We start from the raw sequence: 22,175 nt of genomic DNA, 5'->3' as shown, positions 1-22,175 counted from the left end.
AGTAGCTAGAAAAGCTTGCTCTCTTCTATCCTCTCCTGTTCTCTCCCCTCCTTTCCTCTTATCTCCTCTCCTCTCTTCTCTCCTCCTCTCATGGCCTGTCCTCCTTTTCTCTTCTCCTCTTCTCTCCCATACTCATCTCCTCTTTTGCCCTCTCCTCTCGTCCTCTCCTCTCTTGCCCTCTCCTCCTCTCCTCTCTTGGCCTCTTCTCCTCTCTCATCGTATCCGCCTATCCTCTCTCCTCCTCTCATCTTGTCCTCTCCTCCTCTCCTTTCATGTCCTTGCCTCTCCTCTCTTCTTGTCCTCTCCTCTTTTCCTCTCCTCCTCTTGGCCTCTTCTCCTCTCCTCTCTTGTCCTCTCCTCCTCTCCTCTCTTGTCCTCTCCTCCTCTTCTCTCTTGCTTCCCTCCTCTCTTGTCCTCTCTTGTCCTCTCCTCTCTTCTCCTCCTCTCTTGTCCTCTCCTCTCTTCTCTTGTCCTCTCCTCCTCTTCTCTCTTGCTTCCCTCCTCTCTTGTCCTCTCCTCCTCTCCTCTCTTGTCCTCTCCTCCTCTTCTCTCTTGTCCTCTCCTCTCATCTCCTCTCTTGTCCTCTCCTCCTCTCCTCTCTTGTCCTCTCCTCCCTTGTCATCTCCTCTCTTGTCCTCTCCTCCTCTCCTCTCTTGTCCTCTCCTCTCTTCTCTGTCTTGTCTTCTCCTCTCTTCTCCTCCTCTCTTGTCCTCTCCTCCTCTTCTCTCTTGCCTTCTCCTCTCTTCTCCTCCTCTCTTGTCCTCTCCTCCTCTTCTCTCTTGCTTCCCTCCTCTCTTGTCCTCTCCTCCTCTCCCTCTCCTCTCTCTCCTCCTCTCTTGTCCTCTCCTCTCTTGTCCTCTTGTCCTCTCTTCTCTTGTCCTCTCCTCCTCTTCTCTCTTGCTTCCCTCCTCTCTTGTCCTCTCCTCTCTTGTCCTCTCCTCCTCTTCTCTCTTGTCCTCTCGTCTCTTCTCCTCTCCTCTCCTCTCTTGTCCTCTTCTCTCTTGTCCCCTCCTCCTCTCCTCTCTTGTCCTCTCCTCCTCTCCTCTCTTGTCCTCTCCTCCTCTCCTCTCTTCTCCTCTCCTCCTCTCTCTCTTGTCTTCTCCTCTCTTCTCCTCCTCTCTTGTCCTCTCCTCTCTTCTCCTCCTCTCTTGTCCCCCTTTCTTGTCCTTTCCTCTCTGTCCTCTCCTCCTCTTCTCTCTTGTCCTCTCCTCTCTTCTCCTCTCCTATCCTCTCTTGTCCTCTTCTCTCTTGTCCTCTCCTCTATTGTCCTCTCCTCCTTTCCTCTCTTGTCCTCTCCTCCTCTTCTCTTTTGTCCTCTCCTCCTCTCCTCTCTTGTCCTCTCCTCTCTTCTCCTCTCCTCTTTTGTCCTCTCCTCTCTTGTCCTCTCCTCTCTTCTCCTCCTCTCTTGTCCTCTCCTCTCTTCTCCTCCTCTCTTGTCCTCTCCTCCTCTCCTCTTCGTTCTATACTCACAGATGGCATTTGAAGCCAATTAGTTGTGAGTGTAAGCACTGCAGTCTTAAGGCAGGGCAGGCGCTGGGCCAGTCTTTTTAATGATGAAAAGATGAGTGAGGATGTATACTGAGTCTGAGAATTCCGGGCACGACTTGTCTCTCTCATGAACACTTAGCTCTCAGCGTTAAGGCTAGATGAACACTATTAGTAAGGACAAGGCAGGATGTTTGGTTTACAGTGAGTGTGCATGCACTTGTATGCATGCATGTGTTGAGTGTGTGTGGGCTGCTGAAGAGGGGCATGCTGGGTATATAATGTGTGTACATTGGAGCAACACAGAGGGACTAACTGACAAGATCCTAGCTTAAATAATATGACTCAACGCTGAAGCAACTTGTGAGTTGAAATACGAACCAAGACCTGTGTGAAAGCCACAATCACCTTGTATTTGTTATTAATAACGCAATAAACTATTCTAATATACACTTTAAATGAAAGTGTTCTTAATAGCTGAAATTCTCATTTACTGCAAGTGAATTACTTATCTCACTCCTCAATATACAATTACATGTCTCACTCCTCAATATACAATTACATGTCTCACTCCTCACTCCTCAATATACAATTACATGTCTCACTCCTCAATATACAATTACATGTCTCACTCCTCAATATACAATTACATGTCTCACTCCTCAATATACAATTACATGTCTCACTCCTCAATATACAATTACATGTCTCACTCCTCAATATACAATTACATGTCTCACTCCTCAATATACAATCACATGTCTCACTCAATATACAATCACATGTCTCACTCCTCAATATACAATCACATGTCTCACTCAATATACAATCACATGTCTCACTCCTCAATATACAATTACATGTCTCACTCCTCAATATACAATCACATGTCTCACTCCTCAATATACCTCAATATACAATTACATGTCTACAATTACATGTCTCACTCCTCAATATACAATTACATGTCTCACTCCTCAATATACAATTACATGTCTCACTCCTCAATATACAATTACATGTCTCACTCCTCAATATACAATCACATGTCTCACTCCTCAATATACAATTACATGTCTCACTCCTCAATATACAATTACATGTCTCACTCCTCAATATACAATCACATGTCTCACTCCTCAATATACAATTACATGTGGCACGTTATGTTTTTCTATTGAACCTCAAAAGTGTTGTTATGGATGCAACTGTGAAGGATGCAGCCATACCTGAGTAACCGTATCTATTCCTCCGTCACCAGCTCACACAGAGACTGGAACTCGGGACCTCTGTCTCGCAAACACACCACAATGTCTTAGCCAGCTACGCCACCAAAAAGCTAGCAATTCTACTGCGTGGGTGGAGACACTTCAAGTTGAAGAGTCCAAGTGAGGTTACAAATCCTGTACACAACAAAGTTTATATTAGTCACTGGCTTCTCAAATAACAGAAGTGCAACTAAGTCTGCAATGGCTTTAAGAGTCATTACAAAATGCTGTGACAATTCAAACTTTTTCATGTGAATATTCTGCATATTCATGATCTGCGTAGGAGTTACGGAGACAGGCCTCCATAGAGGGCCATGAAGAATCTTCCCCACAGACCTATTCCTCTCAGACAATTCACAAAACACACAGAAAATGTCATATTTCAAAGTGGGGGCTGAGCGTCAGAGTGTAGTAGTGGTCATTTTCTCTCTTGAGGTTTAAAGAAAGGATTGAGGCTGAAGGCTGGGCATGAGTCTGGGACTGGAGGCTGGGGCTGGAGGCTGGGGATGAGTCTGGAGGCTGGGGCTGGCGGCTGGGGATGAGACTGAAGGCTGGGCATGAGTCTGGGACTGGGGCTGGAGGCTGGGGATGGAGGCTGGGGATGGAGGCTAAGACTGGGGATGAGCCTGGGGATGAGTCTGGAGGCTGGGGATGAGTCTGAAGGCTGGGGCTGGCAGCTGGGGATGAGACTGAAGGCTGGGCATGAGTCTGGGACTGGAGGCTGGGGATGGAGGCTGGGCATGGAGGCTAAGACTGGGGATGAGTCTGGAGGCTGGGGATAAGTCTGGAAGCTGGGGCTGGCGGCTGGGGATGAGACTGAAGGCTGGGTCTGGTGATGAGCCTGGAAGCTGGAGATGAAGCTGGAGGCTGGAGATGAAGCTGGAGGCTAGGGATAAAGCTGAAAGTTGGGGCTGGAGGCTGGGGATGGAGGCTGAGGATGGGGCTGGAGAATGGGAATGAGGCTGGGGCTGGAGGCTGAGGATGGGGCTGGAGGCTGAGGAAGGTGCTGGAGCCTGGGGATGAGGCTGGGGCTGGAGAATGGGGATGAGGTTGGGGATGAAACTGGAGGCTGAGACTGGAGGCTGGGGCTGAGGCTGGTGACTTGGGGGGAGTGTGGAGGCTGGGAATGAGAATGAAGGCTGGGGATGAGACTGAGGCTGGGGATGAGGCTAGGACTGAGGCTGGGGAGGAGTCTGAAGGCTGGGGATGAGTCTGAGGCTGGGGCCTGAAGATGAGGCTGAGACTGGGTATGAGCCTGCGTACCAAATGGCAACCTATTCCCTATATAAGGCACTACTTTTGACCAGGGCCTTATGGGCCCTTATCAAAAGAAGTGCACTATAAATGGAATAGGTTGCCATTTGAGACGTGACCTGGGAGACAAAATATGCCTTTCTCTCCCTTTCGCTCTGAGTATGAGAGGCCCTAATAGCAGTCGCGTAGTGTGTGGTGTTCCCGTTACATTCACACCTCTCGCCGGCCCCCCGTATGAAAAGAGTACATTAGAGAGTGTGTGTGTGTGTGTGTGTGTGTGTGTGTGTGTGTGTGTGTGTGTGTGTGTGTGTGTGTGTATCCAACACCCTTGCTGACCGTGAGAAGCAGGATGACTAAGGAGAACAGTAACTGTATCTGTAACTATATCTGTATCTGTCTGTACAATACAGAGTTACAACTCTTAGCTATCCATGTTATGCATGGCTATATCATTTATAATTGGGCTGAATTAGGCTGGCTTTGGTCTGTTTTATGTACAGCAGTGGAGGCTCCTCAGAGGAGGACCATCCTCCTCAGTGAATTTCATAAAAATAAAAATACTGAAACATTAAAAAGTTATTATTTTCAGAGAAAAGTACACTAAATATATTCACTTCACCAAATAATTGATTAAAACACACTGTTATGCAATGAAGGTCTACAGTAGCTGGAGGAGAGCTAGCTTCCGTCCTCCTCTGGGTACAGTGACTTCAATACAAAACCTAGGAGGATCATGGTTCTCACCCCTTCCATAGACTTACACAGTAATCATGACAACTTCCGGAGGACGTCCTCCAACCTATCAGAGCTCTTGCAGCATGAACTGACATGTTGTCCACCAAATCAAAGGATCACATAATTAATCTTGTACTGAAAGCATAAGCTACAGCTAGCTAGCACTGCAGTGGATAAAATGTGATGAGTAGTTGACTCTTATTTGTTTTCACTTTCTTAGCTAGCTAGTTTAGCCTACTCAAACACCTGGCTCAAACAGAGAGGGATGCTATGTTAGCTAGCTGGCTATGTCTATCCAACACTGGAACTCTTCCAAGTCAAGATAAGCTTTTGGTTTTAATCATTTATTGCCACCAGGGCCCACCGGTGTAACTGCTAAACTGCATGCTGACTACACTGTACAGCATGATTGTAGCAGATTTACTAACGCGTTAGTTCTAGTAGGTATGTTGACAATGACGTTAGCTAATATGGTGACAACAATGTAGGTTGTGTGTAGAGGTTAGCGGTTATGATATGAAGGTTTGGCTTGGAAAGTTTTTTTCGCCTGGTCACAGACAGCTGTTATGTTGTGCACTGAAGTCCACAAGCGAAGGGCAAAGGTGAGAAGAGGAGAGCGCGTAAATGCGAGAAGGAATTATACAACGATCAAAGGGACAATGCTGTTTGTATGTGACTGCTGTGGGAGTGAACTGTGTTTTGCGTGTGATTAGGGGTGTATTCATTTAGCCTATTCTGTTGAAAAATGTTTCTTAAATGGAAGCAAACAAAACGGGGATAAACATACATGAATTTGTAGAAATAGAAACTTATGTTTGCAACTGTTGGACTAATGATTACACCCTAGATCAGCAAGATGCAGGCAAGAGTGTGCAAGGTGGTATTGAATGTGTCAGTGTCTGTCACCTTGATTACTCTAATTTTTCTCTCGACGTGTCTGCACCTACGTTGTTAACTTTAATTCATAGGCTAGGTTCTAGCAACCTCCCGATGGGTATGAGGAAAATGTTAGTATGATGTAGTAGCCTACACCCATTGATGTTACATTGAGCTGGTTGAATGGAATATGGATGACAGTCATCCAATATGCTGTAATAGGAATAAAGCAGTGCTCACAAAAAATACATTTGTCCTCCCTCATCTTAAACGGCACCAACCGCCACTGATGTACAGGCCTAGCCTATGTGTATGTGTGTGTGTGATCTATTAGGCTTGGTTGGAACAACTACAACTAGGCACACACACGAACACAAGGACACGCACACACACACCCAACTGGACTCTGTATGGGTGTCCAATCCCTGGGCTGTCTCCATTGGAGGAAGTCCTGGCTAAATTCCCAACCTGGCCCCAGTCCATCATGGCCACCTAATCATCCCTTCATTCCTAATTGGCAAATGGTTGCCGTGCATCACCCAAGTGGGTGCCACAAGTTGGTGGTGCATGAGTTCCCCCCCCTTACTATGTAAAGCACTTTGAGTAGCTCAGTTGGTAGAAAGGAGCTTTATAAATCCATTATTATTATTATTTTATTTGTTATTATTTCACCTTTATTTAACCAGGTAGGCCAGTTGAGAACAAGTTCCTCATTATTATTATTATTACTGGAGTTAGCTGTGTGTAGAATCAAAGCAGGGAAGGGAAGTGACCGTAAGATGAACTTTGGGACTGATGGGACATTGTGTTATCTGACAGCAGTTTGGTACATGGACAGATTTTCCTAAAGTAACATCTGCTGTCATTTCATTTGGAGAAAACATATTTCCGGTCTGGGTACTATGACTGTGATGAGGAGAACACAATACAACTCTTCTCAACTTGTCTTGATAACAGAAAGTATCCCAGTGACTCAACTAAGAGACACATCTGGTGGGAATGAATGAATGTGTGTGTGTGTGGGGGGGTTGACACACACATCAAACCTTGATATCAAACCTAGTTTTGTGATGGTCTACTGTCCCCTTCTGCTCAGCCAGCAACACTACAACACTAGACTGTTTAGTTCTGAAAATAAACATGTGGTCTGTGCTGCCCCCTATTGGACAAAATGCCAACGGACCGCATGCTCTGTATGCTGGGAGGGTGCATCTCAATCATCCGCAGCAGCCTCCTTTCCTCATATCCTTCCTTCATCTATACTGAAAGAGCAAAATGGTGAAAGCAAAATGGTGTAATGTCTTGTAATGCCGTACAATAATTTGGTTTCCATTGACATCAGTGGAGATGAAGGAAACGAGACAAGGAAACATTTGAGATGCACCCATGGAGAGGAACGAGGGGACGACTGTGAGGATGTCACACAGTCACAGGTAAAGGGTACTAAAAGGGGCTGTGACAGTATACGAGGGCAGAGAGCTTCATTGATCCTATAATGGCAAGAGCAATAAATAACTCAATATGGATCATTTAACACTTAGATATTTCCCTGTTAAAACCTGGTGCTGGAGACCCACGGGGCAGCAGGCAGCCTAGCGGTTAGAGAGGCAAGCCAGCAACTGGAGGGTTGCCAGTTTGAATCCCGGGTCAGACGGGACAAATCTGGCAGGAAGTGAGCTGGCATCCAGAAGGTTGCTGTTATCAAATTCAAGATGCCATTGCCTGTCGTTGTGCCCTTGAGCAAGGCATTTAACCCTGCACAACAGCTTCCTGGGCGCCCAGTGTTGCAGCCAAATCCTGCATGTGTCTTTTGGAGGGGTTGGGTTAAAAGCGTAAGTCAAATTTCAGTTGGAATTTGTGTGCAATTGACCAACAGAAGTGATCTTAAGGTGTGCAGGCTTTTCCACTAACACAGCAGAATAGACTAGCAGAGTCAACAGATTCAATCCCACCAGTCGTTGTATCTCCAGCCCTTCATTCCTCATTGTGTCATTCTGAAACTGGCATCCAGGCTATATTGACTTCATACTGTGCTGCTAAATCTGGTCAACAGATGGCAGCATTCACCAGTTCATGAAAGGTCCTCATGAACTGTATAGATCAGGTGGTGTAAAGTACTTGGGCAAAAATACTTGAAAGTACTACTTAAGTAGTTTTTTTGGGGTATCTGTACTTTACTTTGCTATTAATATTTTACTTCACTACATTCCTAGAGATAATTATGTACTTTTTACTCCTACATTTTCCCTGACACCCAAAAGTACTTGCTTAGCAGGACAGGACAATGGTCTATTTCACACACTTATCAAGAGAACATCCTTGGTCATCCCTACTGCCTCTGATCTGGCTGACTCACTAAACACATGCTTTGTTTTTAAATTATGTCTGAGTTGGAGCAAGGCTCTGGCTATCCATTAAAAAAAAAATGTGGCCATCTGCTTTGCTTATTAAAATAAATTATATTATATTATAAGGAATTTTAAATGATTTAGACTTGTACTTTTCCATTTGATAATTAAGTACATTTTAGCAATTACATTTACTTTTGATACTTAAGTATATTTAAAACCAAATACTTTTAGACTTTTACTCAAGTAGTATTTTACTGGGTGACTTTCACTTGAGTCCTTTTCTATTAAGTTATCTTTTCTTTTACTCAAGTATGACATTTGGGTACTTTTTCCACCACTGCCCTCCAACCCTGTTCCTGGAGAGTTACCCTTGTGTTGGTTTTCTCTCCAACCCTGTTCCTGGAGAGTTACCCTTGTGTTGGTTTTCTCTCCAACCCTGTTCCTGGAGAGTTACCCTTGTGTTGGTTTTCTCTCCAACCCTGTTCCTGGAGAGCTAACCTCCTGTAACTTAGCTGATTCAGTTTATCAACCAGCTAATTATTAGAATCAAGTGCACAAGATTAGAGTAGGAGTTCAAACCTATGGGATGGTTGCACTCCAGGAACAGGGCTGGAGAGCTCAGGTATAGATAACCTCATACTACCATCCTGATATCAGGAACCTGTAGAACGGTTGCTCTCCAGGAACAGGGCTGGAGACCTCATACTACCATCCTGATATCAGGAACCTGTAGAACGGTTGCTCTCCAGGAACAGGGCTGGAGACCTCATACTACCATCCTGATATCAGGAACCTGTAGAACGGTTGCTCTCCAGGAACAGGGCTGGAGACCTCATACTACCATCCTGATATCAGGAACCTGTAGAACGGTTGCTCTCCAGGAACAGGGCTGGAGACCTCATACTACCATCCTGATATCAGGAACCTGTAGAACGGTTGCTCTCCAGGAACAGGGCTGGAGACCTCATACTACCATCCTGATATCAGGAACCTGTAGAACGGTTGCTCTCCAGGAACAGGGCTGGAGACCTCATACTACCATCCTGATATCAGGAACCTGTAGAACGGTTGCTCTCCAGGCACAGGGCTGGAGACCTCATACTACCATCCTGATATCAGGAACCTCCAGGAACAGGGCTGGAGACCTCATACTACCATCCTGATATCAGGAACCTTGCGGTTGCTCTCCAGGAACAGGGCTGGAGACCTCATACTACCATCCTGATATCAGGAACCTGTAGAACGGTTGCTCTCCAGGCACAGGGCTGGAGACCTCATACTACCATCCTGATATCAGGAACCTGTAGAACGGTTGCTCTCCAGGAACAGGGCTGGAGACCTCATACGACCATCCTGATATCAGGAACCTGTAGAACGGTTGCTCTCCAGGCACAGGGCTGGAGACCTCATACTACCATCCTGATATCAGGAACCTGTAGAACGGTTGCTCTCCAGGAACAGGGCTGGAGACCTCATACGACCATCCTGATATCGTGAGCTTAAATAAATGTGTTTTGCTTGTAGCGAAACACACTGAGTGTACAAAACATTAGGAACTTTCCATGACAGAATGACAAAGTGAATTCAGGTGAAAGCTATGATCCATAATTGATGTCAACTTTTTGATTTAACTAGGCTAGTTAAGAACAAATTCTTATTTACAAAGATGGCCTAGGAACAATGGGTTAACTGCCTTGTTCAGGGGCAGAACGACAGATTTTTATCTAGTCAACTCAGGAATTTGATCTAGCAACCTTTCGGTTACTGGCCCAACACTCTAACCACTAGGCTACCTGCCATCCCTACACTCTAACCACTAGGCTACCTGCCGGCTACCTGCCATAAATCAGTGTAGATGAAGGGGAGGAGACAGGTTAAAGAAGGACCTTTAAGCCTTGAGACAATTGAGACATGTATTGTGTATGTGTGACATTCAGAGGGTGAATGGGCAAGACAAAAGATTTAAGTGCCTTTGAACTGGGTTTGGTAGTAGGGGCCAGGCGCACCGATTTGAGTGTGTCAAGAACTGCAACGCTGCTTGGTTTCTCACGCCCAACAGTTTCCTGTGTGTTTCAACAATGGTCCACCACCCAAAGGACATCCAGCCTTCTTGACACAACTGTGGGAAGCATTGGAGTCAATATGGGCCAGTATCCCTGTGGAACGCTTTCAACACTGTGTAGTCCGTCCCCCAACGACCTGAGGCTGTTCTGAGGCCAAAGGAGGGTGCAACTCAATGGTTTTCCTAATATTTTGTACACTCAGAGTATTTATGTAAGCTTGCGAGATCGCGATAGTAATACAAGGCTACTGTATAAACTAACTGAAAACTCCCAATGAACTCAGGCAATAACAACCTAGAGGAGTCAGTTACGTCCCAGAGTGCCCTCCCCCTCTCTTCTTCCCTCCTTCTCTCCCTTCCTCAGAGACGGCATGTGTTAGGGGCCCTACCGAGTGGTGCAGCGGTCTAAGGCACTGCGTCGCTGTGCAAGAGGTGTCACTACAGTCCCTGATTCAAATCCAGGCTGTATCACATCCGGCTGTGATTGGGAGTCCCATAGGGCGGCGCATGGGTTTGGCGGGGTAGGCTGTCATTGTAAATAAGAATTTGTTCTTAACACACTTGCCTAGGTAAATGAAAGTTAAATAAATACCTGACTTGCCCCCCCACTGTCTACCTTTCCTCCCTCTCCCTCCAAGTGTGTAGGGTTCCTACCTGACTTGCCCCCCACTGTCTACCTTTCCTCCCTCTCCCTCCAAGTGTGTAGGGTTCCTACCTGACTTGCCCCCCACTGTCTACCTTTCCTCCCTCTCCCTCCAAGTGTGTAGGGTTCCTACCTGACTTGCCCCCCACTGTCACTAGGGTTCCTACCTGACTTGCCCCCACTGTCTACCTTTCCTCCCTCTCCCTCCAAGTGTGTAGGGTTCCTACCTGACTTGCCCCCCACTGTCTACCTTTCCTCCCTCTCCCTCCAAGTGTGTAGGGTTCCTACCTGACTTGCCCCCCACTGTCTACCTTTCCTCCCTCTCTCTCCATGTGTGTAGGGTTCCTACCTGAGGGTTTTGACCCCCCCCACTGTCTACCTTTCCTCCCTCTCCCTCCAAGTGTGTAGGGTTCCTACCTGACTTGTGGGCCCTCCTTAGGCAGGTCAGAGAGGCATTGAGTCGGGCACACTCCTCGTCGTTGGCTCCAAACTTCTCCATGGCCTCACACACCTCCTCATCACTCATCTCCAACAGCCCCTCTAGAGTCACCTCGCCTGGACCCATCTCCTACAGAACACACAGACAAGTAGCCTGGTCCCAGATCTGTTTGTGCTTCTGCCTACTTCATTGTCATGACGATTCCATCAGGAGTTGGCTAGAGAGCAGAAACAGACTGGCACCCAGGCTAACACACAAGCGCCCAAACTAACACACACAGAAATGGAGTTTGATACCTCTGGACCTGTATTTACCAAGAGTATCAGAGAATGCTGATATAAGATCAGGTATTTTAGATTATACACTGAACTAAAATATAAACACAACATGTAAAGTATTGGTCCCATGTTTCATGAGCTGAAATAAAAGATTCCAGAAATGTTCCATACTCACAAAAATCTTATTTCTCTCAAATGTTGTGCACAAATGAGTTTACATCAGTGTCACACAACACAATGCCACAGATGTCTCAAGTTTTGAGGGAGCATGCAATTGGCATTCTGACTGCGGCAATGTCCACCAGAGCTATTGTCAGAGAATTTAATGTTAATTTCTCGACCATAATCCACCTCCAAAGTCATTTAAGATAGTTTTGCAGTACACCCAATTGGCCTCACAACTACAGACCATGTGTATGTCGTCGTGTGGGTGAGCGGTTTGCTGATGTCAACGTTGTGAACAGACAGTCCCATGGTGGCGTGGCGGTGGAGTTAAGGTATGGGCAGGCATAAGCTACGGACAACGAAAACAATTGCATGTTATCGATAACAATTTGAATGCACAAAAATACTGTGACGAGATCCTGAAGCCCATTTTTTTTAAAGGTTTCTGTGACCAACAGATACATATCTTTATTCGCAGTCATGTGAAATCCATAGATTAGGACCTAATGAATTTATTTCAATTGACTGATTTCCTCATATGAACTGTAACTCAGTAAAATCTTTGAAATTGTAGTGTTTATATTTTTGTTCGGTATATAAAATAAAAGATCATATGACCAGGGAAGACAGAAACGTGCTCCCACTCTTGTCTTTTCTTACTAGCACTGACTTTGCTGATAGCTACTTATTATTATTTTTATTTTTTTATAAATGTGTTGCTTACTGTGACTGACTGTGATATGTGGTTGTCTCACCTAGCTACCTTAAGACGAATGCACTAACTGTATGGGACTCTGGATAAGAGTGTCTAAACAGGGTTGGGGTCATAGACATGTTAGTCATTTAGCAGACGCTCTTATCCGTAGCGACTTGAAGTTAATGCATTCATCTTAATGAAGCTAGACAACCACATATCAGAGTTGAAGTAAGTAAAACTTTTCATCAGTAAAAGTAGCTATGAGCAAAGTAAGTGCTAGTAACAACAATGCATGCTAGAGAGACAAGGTAGCACTCGAGAAGGTTCAGGAAGTGATGTGTTTTGGGCAAAGGAAGAAGACTATGTTGGGCTTATAGAAATTGAAAGTAATATTTGTTTATGATAAGGCATTAGTCCGATCCACCATCCTGACCGCTCTTGTAAGCAGGAAGTATACATAAAATTAAAATTCCAACCCTCGTAAAAACGTTTCAATTTTCAAAGGAAAATGTGGAATTGGGAGTTAGAATTTTGTTTACTTCCTGAAATGACTGGAATTGAAATGGGACTGAGCCCAACACTGCCGCTAAATGACTCAAATGACTGGAATTGAAATGGGACTGAGCCCAACACTGCCGCTAAATGACTCAAATGACTGGAATTGAAAATGCCCAACACTGCCGCTAAATGACTCAAATGACTGGAATTGAAATGGGACTGAGCCCAACACTGCCGCTAAATGACTCAAATGACTGGAATTGAAATGGGACTGAGCCCAACACTGCCGCTAAATGACTCAAATGACTGGAATTGAAATGGGACTGAGCCCAACACTGCCGCTAAATGACTCAAATGACTGGAATTGAAAATGAGCCCAACATAAATGACTCAAATGACTGAATTTTGAGCCCAACCTTTGACCAAATGACTTTGAAATGGGACTACTCTAAATGACTCAAATGTAAATGTATTGTTTTCCCTTTCCTTTTATTATCATACATTTTGCAGACCATCGGCTATTTGTAAGAAGGTTTTACTCACAGTGATTGTGATACGTAGATGCAAATCAAAGTACCTCAGTGACCTCCTTCCTCAGGTTGACTATACGGAACCAGTGTCCCAGACGGGGGAAGTCCTGTAGCTCAGTGGTGTCCTCCTGTAAGGCCACTCTCACCTTACAGGACAGCTGGCGACTGAAGTACTTCACCAGCTTTCCCTGCAGGGGGGGACAGAGGGACATGTGTGAGTTAGAGCTGGAGAAGCACAAGCCAAATGTGTTACACAGCTATGGATGCAAGGACTCACCATCTATATATTAAGAGAGCAGTGATTTTCAAACCTCTCCTCTGGGCCCACAGACGTTTCAAAATTGTGTCCTGAACTAGCACACCTAATTCACCTAGTCAAGTTGACAATTCACCTAGTCAATTCACATTGATTAATTCACCTCGTCAAGTTGACAATTCACCTAGTCAATTCACATTGATTAATTCACCTAGTCAAGTTGGCAATTCACCCAGTCAAGTTGGCAATTCACCTAGTCAAGTTGGCAATTCACCTAGTCAAGTTGGCAATTCACCTAGTCAAGTTGGCAAGTTTAATCAGGTGTGCTAGCTCTGGAATTGTTCAAATACATGGAATGGCTGGGTGTCCCGTTTGAATAAGGCTGCATTAGATCAAACATATTTTGAAGCTATACAATGGTTGTTTACAAAGACTCAAACTACCTACAATAAAAAATTACTTTCAATCTCATCATCTGTATTTTAAGGTCTCCAAGCTTAGAACGTTTTCAAAGCTTAGAAAGTTTACAAAGTTTAGAAAGTACTAAATGTTTTCCAACTAAATGCAACAGAGCACTCATCATGACCCCGCAAGCTACTGTGCATAAAGTACACTACTGGTCAAAAGTTTTAGAACACCTTCTCATTCAAGGATTTTTCTTTATTTTTACTAGTTTCTACAGAATAATAGTGAAGACATCAAAACTATGAAATAACACATATGGAATCATGTAGTAACCCAAAAAGTGTTAAACAAAACAAAATATATTTGAGATTATTCAAAGCCACCCTTTGCCTTGATGACAGCTTTGCACAGTTTTGGCATTCTCTCAACCAGCTTCACCTGGAATGCTTTTCCAACAGTTTTGAAGGAGTTCCCATATATGCTGAGCACTTGTTGGCTGCTTTTCCTTCACTCTGTGGTCCGACTCATCCAAATCCATCTCAATTGGATTGAGGTTGGGGGATTGTGGAGGCCAGGTCATCTGATGCAGGACTCCATCACTCTCCTTCTTGGTCAAATAGCCCTTACACAGCCTGGTGGTGGGTTGGGTCATTGTCTTGTTAAAAAAAACAAATGATAGTCCCACTAAACCAGATGGGATGGAGTATTCCTGCAGAATGCTGTGGTAGCCATGCTGGTTAAGTGTGCCTTATATTCTAAATGTTTATTTATTTCACCTTTATTTAACCAGGTAGGCTAGTTGAGAACAAGTTCTCAAATAAATCACTGACAGTGTCACCAGCAAAGCACCCCCACACCTCCTCCTCCATGCTTCACGGTGGGAACTACACATGCAGAGATCAACCGTTCACCTCATCTGCATCTCACAAAGACACGGCGGTTGGAACTAAAACTCTCAAGAATCAGACCAAAGAACAGATTTCCACCGGTCTAATGTCCATTGCTCATTTGGCTTGGCCCAAGCAAGTCTAGCTGTGATTTAGGCACTGGCTAGCCCAGTTAGCTAACTAGCAACCTCACTAGCAGATAGTCTGAGGTGAAATAAATGCCAGCCAGCTAGTTAGCATAAACTAACGCCTGCTAGCATAGCTAGCTAGCTAGCCCCCAGTTAGCTAGCTTGCAACCTCACTAGCAGAAAGTCTGAGGGGAAATACATGCTAGCCAGCTAGTTAGCATACGCTAATAACCCCCAGTTAGCAGGATTAGGGTTAGGGGTCAGAGTTCAAATTGGGGCCAGGGTTGGGGTTAGGTTCAGAATAGGGGTTAGAGTTAGGTTAGGGTCAGAATAGGGGTTAGGTTAGGGTCAGAATAGGGGTTAGCGTTAGATTAGAGTCAGAATAGGGGTTAGGTTAGGGTCAGAAAAGGGGTTAGGGTTAGGGTCAGAATAGGGGTTAGGGGTCAGTTATCCAGCGTTCTAAAGATACTTGTAAAAAAAAAAATTCAGGTGAGAGTTTACAAGAAAATATCTGATCGTGGTGGCTATGGCAAAGAGGCACTTTGTTGTGCCCTGAAAGCTATTGAAAATGGCCAGGCATTAAGGCCTGCCATATGTTTTATTAAATAACTAAAAATCTGTCAACTGTAGCCATTTCTTTTCCTTTATAGTTTGTTACCCTAAGCATGGTCATCATCCACCTTCAATTTTTTTCTCCAAACATATTTGTTGTTGTCAGCAAACAGACATTGATCGTAGGGGGGCGTTTACCCCATATAAAACAATTGGTAGCTGATTAGTATGCCATTGTAGTGTGCTACCTGTCCCAGACCTATTATTTGACCATGCTGGTCATTTATGAACATTTGAACATCTTGGCCATGTTCTGTTATAATCTCTACCCGGCACAGCCAGAAGAGGACTGGCCACCCAGTTTTGGCCTTTCTAGGGAGTTTTTCCTAGCCAATGTGCTTCAACACCTGCATTGCTTGCTGTTTGGGGTTTTAGGCTGGGTTTCTGTACAGCACTTTGAGATATCAGCTGATGTACGAAGGGCTATATAAATACATTTGATTTGATATTGTATTGCACATTAATTTTACAATCAGCAATGTTTGAATTTCCAACTTTAATTACAGAACAAGTAATTAAATGATTGCAGCCAGCTAGCAGTCTAAATGGACGCCCTGCGACACCATGTATAGCTTCTTGACTAGCCGGCTACCACCCGGTTACTCAAGCCTGCACCTAAGAGGCTGCTGCCCTACATACACAGACATGGGATCACTGGTCACTTTAATGTTTACATACCGCTTTACTCATCTCATATGTATAAACTGTATTCTATTCTACTATATTTTGGTCAATGCCACTCCAACATTGCTCGTCCTAATATTTATATATTTCTTAATTACATTATTTTGATTTTATATGTGTGTGTTGTTGTGAATTGATAGATATTACTTCACTTGGAGTTCGGAACACAAGCATGTCACTACACCCGCAATAATATATGCTAAATATGTGTATGCGACCAATACCATTTGATTTGAAATTATAGGCTTAAAATGAAGACATCATGTGTTTACAAATTAACTAGGGCTGGGCGATATATCGAATTAATTCGATAAATTCGAATGTATGTTTTTGCGCCTGCATCGCAGAATCGAGTTTTTTGTATTTTTCGTTTTTATGAGCGTTTATATCCACGTTCATGTTGTCTTTTTGATCTCGTCCCGTTCGCTCCTTCTGTGCTGTTCACCTTCCCATTTCCACCAGAGATCTGGATATAAAGACAATTTGCTCAAGTCTCCGCCCTAACAATGGGAGTCGTTGTCCCAAAGGCGGGAAGACAGGCGACAATAGGTTCAAAATAAGCGCATAGAAACGCATTGGGTTTATGTTGGACAGATTTTGGCGCGCTTCGCCTCTTTCTCCCAAGCCCCTCCCTCTACCACTCCCAACAGCAAAGATGAGAGATCACTTCTTCCTCTCTGACAAACGTTTTCCACTTGCTATTTGCTTTAGAGGGTTGGTCCAACAGAATTGGTCATATGGACACCAACACACATTGAGACATTATTTTACTGTAATAGAGGATAAGTTAACATTTCTAACGATACCCTGTATATGTTTGAACTCCTCAAATTTCGAGCAGAGCAGACGCCAGTAAAACTGTATACCAATGAACATTCATTCTGGAAAATGAATGCTCAGTTTTTACGGTACCACGTATCGCCAGCAGCATTGTAGTCAAATAACGATTGTTATACTAGCTATTTAGTCTGTTTAATAAATGTGCAATAAGCATGAAACAATTACATAAGGAATCGGCAACTCGTTCTCATTCTGAGAAATATGGTTGGCCACTTGATTTCAACTCTGAACAAAGTAGACAGGCTAGCATGCTGTTCAAACAGTTGGAGACGGACAGAAGGGTGTGTTCATAACAATTCGACTGTTTTGCCTTGTTAACCGAATTCAGAGCTTGTGAAATTATACCTAGATCCAAATTGGTTAAACGTGATAATTAGCTGGCTACTTACTAGCACGTGGGCTTGTGCAAGAGAGGTTGTTTTTGAGAATGGTGTTCATCTTTTTATAATGCCTACTACATTGTTAGTGATTGTGCATTATGCATGGTTCCGGTTAAATTTGTAACAAAAAAATTGCCAGATCAGTGATCATTGAAACAACAAAAAAAGCAGCGACAACTATTTTTATTAAATAATTATTGAGTCATATGGTTGTGGAATGCATATATTCAGCCTATGTATAAATTCACGAGCTCTGAATTCATTCAATTATTTGCTGACTGTTTTTTGACTTTTAATTGTACAACAAAGCTTATTTAGAGAACACATGTTTTAACAAATGTAGATATATACACTACCATTCAAAAGTTTGGGGTCACTTAGAAATGTCCTTGTTTTTGAAAGAAAAGCACGTTTTTTGTCTATTAAAATAACATCAAATTGATCAGAAATACAGTGTGGACATTGTTAATGTTGTAAATGACTATTGTTGCTGGAAACGGCTGCGTTTTAATGGCATATCTACATAGGCGTACAGAGGCTCATTATCAGCAACCATCTCTCCTGTGTTACAATGGCACGTTGTGTTAGCTAATCCAAGTTTCATTACAGGGCCAAAATGGTCTGTAATTGAATGGCCTGTAGTCTATTCTTGTTCTGAGAACTGAAGGCTATTCAATGCGAGAAATTGCCAAGAAACTGAAGATCTTGTACAACACTGTGTGCTACTCCCTTCACAGAACAGCGCAAACTGTCTCTAACCAGGATGGAAAGAGGAGTGGGAGGCCCCGGTGCACAACAGAGCAAGAGGACAAGTACATTAGTGTCTAGTTTGAGAAACAGACGCCTCACAAGTCCTCAACTGGCAGCTTCATTAAATAGTACCCGCAAAACACCAGTCTCAACGTCAACAGTGAAGAGGCAACTCCGGGATGCTGGCCAGAACAAGAATAGACTGACGAATTTCAGAAGAAAGTTCTTTGTTTCTGGACATTTTGAGCCTGTAATCGAACCCAAAAATGCTGATGCTCCTGATACTCAACTAGTCTAAAGAAGGCCTCTTTTATTACTTCTTTAATCAGAACAACAGTTTTCAACTGTGCTAACATAATGGCAAAAGGGTTTTCTAATGATCAATTAGCCTTTTAAAATGATAAACTTGGATTATCTAACACAACGTGCCATTGGAACACAGGAGTGATGTTTGCTGATAATGGGCCTCTGTATGCCTAATAGTCCATTAAAAATCAGCGGTTTCCAGCTACAATAGTCATTTACAACATTAACAATGTCTACATAGCCTAGTGGTTAGAGCGTTGCACCAGTAACTGAAAGGTTGCTAGATCAAATCCCTGAGATGACAAGGTAAAAATATGTTGTTCTGCCCCTGAACAAGGCAGTTAACCCACTGTTCCTAGGCCGTCATTGTAAATAAGAATTTGTTCTTAACTGACTTGCCTAGTTAAATAAAGTTTTTTTTTAAATGCTGTATTTCTGATCAATTTGGTGTTATTTTAATAGACAAAAAAAATTGATTTTCTTTCAAAAACATGGAAATCTCTAAATGACCCCAAACTTTTGAACGGTAGTGTATATATATAGTGAATCGCCCATAAGTTTACTTTACAGCCTTATTCTAAAATAGATCGTTTTTTCTCATTGCTTTGTCATATGAGTGCTCTGGAGCAGGTTTTCATCAAATATCTCTCTGTACTTCGCTCCGTTCATCTTTCCCTTGATCCTGACTAGTCTCCCAGTCCCTGCCGCTGAAAAACATCCCCACAGCATGATGCTGTCACCAACATGCTTCACCATAGGAATGGTGCCAGGTTTCCTCCAGATGTGACGCTTGGCATTCAGGCCAAAGAGTTCAATCTTGGTTTCATCAGACCAGAGTATTTTCTTTCTCATGGTCACAGAGAGCGCGCCTTTTACTGAGGAGTGGCTTCCGTCTGGCCACTCTACCATAAAGGCCTAATTGGTGGAGTGCTGCAGAGATGGTTGTCCTTCTGGAAGGTTCTCCCATCTCCACAAAGGAACTCTGGAGGTCTGTCAAAGTGACCATCGGGTTCTTGATCACCTCCCTGACCAAGGCCCTTCTTTCCCTTTTTGGTACTCTTTCCCCAGATTTGTGCCTTCGACAATTCCTTCTACCTCCTGGCTTGGTTTTTGCTCTGACATGCACTATCAACTGTGGGATCTTACATAGACAGGGGTGTGCCTTTACAAATCATGTCCAATCAATTGAATTTGCCACAGGTGGACTCCAAGTTGTAGAAACATCACAATGACCTGTTTTGGCTTTGACATTATGGGGTATTGTGTGTAGATTGATGAGGATATGTTTAAAAAATATATACAGTGCCTGGGAAAGTATTCGGCCCCCTTGAACTTTGCGACCTTTTGCCACATTTCAGGCTTCAAACATAAAGATATAAAACTGTATTTTTTTGTGAAGAATCAACAACAAGTGGGACACAATCATGAAGTGGAACGACATTTATTGGATATTTCAAACTTATTTAACAAATCAAAAACTGAAAAATTGGGCGTGCAAAATTATTCAGCCCCTTTACTTTCAGTGCAGCAAACTCTCTCCAGAAGTTCAGTGAGGATCTCTGAATGATCCAATGTTGACCTAAATGACTAATGATGATAAATACAATCCACCTGTGTGTAATCAAGTCTCCGTATAAATGCACCTGCACTGTGATAGTCTCAGAGGTCCGTTAAAAGCGCAGAGAGCATCACAAAGAACAAGGAACACACCAGGCAGGTCCGAGATACTGTTGTGAAGAAGTTTAAAGCTACAAATACAAAAGATTTCCCAAGCTTTAAACATCCCAAGGAGCACTGTGAAAGCGATAATATTGAATGGAAGGAGTATCAGACCACTGCAAATCTACCAAGACCTGGCCGTCCCTCTAAACTTTCAGCTCATACAAGGAGAAGACTGATCAGAGATGCAGCCAAGAGGCCCATGATCACTCTGGATGAACTGCAGAGATCTACAGCTGAGGTGGGAGACTCTGTCCATCGGACAACAATCAGTCGTATATTGCACAAATCTGGCCTTTATGGAAGAGTGGCAAGAAGAAAGCCATTTCTTAAAGATATCCATAAAAAGTGTTGTTTAAAGTTTGCCACAAGCCACCTGTGAGACACACCAAACATGTGGAAGGAGGTGCTCTGGTCAGATGAAACCAAAATTGAACTTTTTGGCAACAATGCAAAACGTTATGTTTGGCGTAAAAGCAACACAGCTCATCACCCTGAACACACCATCCCTACTGTCAAACATGGTGGTGGCAGCATCATGGTTTGGGCCTGCTTTTCTTCAGCAGGGACAGGGAAGATGGTTAAAATTGATGGGAAGATGGATGGAGCCAAATACAGGACCATTCTGGAAGAAAACCTGATGGAGTCTGCAAAAGACCTGAGACTGGGACGGAGATTTGTCTTCCAACAAGACAATGATCCAAAACATAAAGCAAAATCTACAATGGAATGGTTCAAAAATAAACATATCCAGGTGTTAGAATGGCCAAGTCAAAGTCCAGACCTGAATCCAATCGAGAATCTGTGGAAAGAACTGAAAACTGCTGTTCACAAATGCTCTCCATCCAACCTCACTGAGCTCGAGCTGTTTTGCAAGGAGGAATGGGAAAAATTTCAGTCTCTCGATGTTCAAAACTGATAGAGACATACCCCAAGTGACTTACAGCTGTAATCGCAGCAAAAGGTGGCGCTACAAAGTATTAACTTAAGGGGGCTGAATAATTTTGCACGCCCAATTTTTCAGTTTTTGATTTGTTAAAAAAGTTTGAAATATCCAATAAATGTCGTTCCACTTCATGATTGTGTCCCACTTGTTGTTGATTCTTCACAAAAAAATACAGTTTTATATCTTTATGTTTGAAGCCTGAAATGTGGCAAAAGGTCGCAAAGTTCAAGGGGGCCGAATATTTTCGCAAGGCACTGTATATATTTTAGAATAAGGCTGTGACGTAACAAAATGTGGAAAAAGGGAAGGTGTCTGAATACTTTCAGAACTCGGACTAGGTCCAATACAGCTCATTTATTCAAGGGGTGAATGGCAAACAGTGGGTCAGTACAGTACAGTAGCATATAATGCAACCAGAGAAACAAAGGTAAGCACTGGTTTGTGTGAAGGTTGTTGTCTTTCCACACTGGTGCTAGTGAGTGTGTTTTTTGAGCTGAAGGTTATGGTTACCATTGGGGTGTGGAGAGCTGATATTTGACCTGCTCCCATGGTAGGGCCAGAAATGTTTTGTCTGCACTAGGGGAAAGGTGTTGGCCATTGTAACTAGGGAAAATGTGTTGGCCATTGTAACTAGGGAGAAGGTGTTGGCCATTGTAACTAGGGAGAAGGTGTTGGTCATCGCAACTTGGGAAAAGGTGTTGGCAATCGTAACTTGGGAAAAGATATTGGTCATCGTAACTAGGGAAAAGGTGTTGGTCATTGTAACTAGGGAGAAGGTGTTGGTCATCGTAACTAGGGAAAAGGTGTTGGTCATTGTAACTAGGGAGAAGGTGTTGGTCATTGTAACCAGGGCTAAAGTGTTGATCATCGTAACTAGGGAAAAGGTGTTGGTCTTCGTAACTAGGGAAAAGGTGTTGCTCATAACTCGGATGGGTTGTTTTTAACTTGAGACACATCTCCTATGATGAAAAAGGCATATGA

General features: G+C 43.6%; 1 protein-coding gene across 1 annotated transcript in view; it reads right to left on the bottom strand.

The window, feature by feature from the left end:
* The window catches only part of ksr2 (kinase suppressor of ras 2), a 99,074-nt gene that overhangs the window by 73,224 nt on the left and 3,675 nt on the right, over positions 1–22,175 (bottom strand). Inside the window, exons 2-3 of the mRNA XM_042331341.1 lie at positions 13,329–13,469; positions 11,092–11,242 (exon numbers count right to left, since the gene is read on the bottom strand). Of these exons, the coding sequence (XP_042187275.1) occupies positions 11,092–11,242; positions 13,329–13,469 (292 nt within the window). The remainder of the gene's footprint in view (positions 1–11,091; positions 11,243–13,328; positions 13,470–22,175) is intronic.

The sequence above is a fragment of the Oncorhynchus tshawytscha genome, linkage group LG12 (genome assembly GCF_018296145.1).
Source record: "Oncorhynchus tshawytscha isolate Ot180627B linkage group LG12, Otsh_v2.0, whole genome shotgun sequence".
Lineage (NCBI taxonomy): Eukaryota > Metazoa > Chordata > Actinopteri > Salmoniformes > Salmonidae > Oncorhynchus > Oncorhynchus tshawytscha.
The sequence above is the reverse complement of the archived record's forward strand: the minus strand, read 5'-3'. Positions and strand labels throughout refer to the sequence as shown.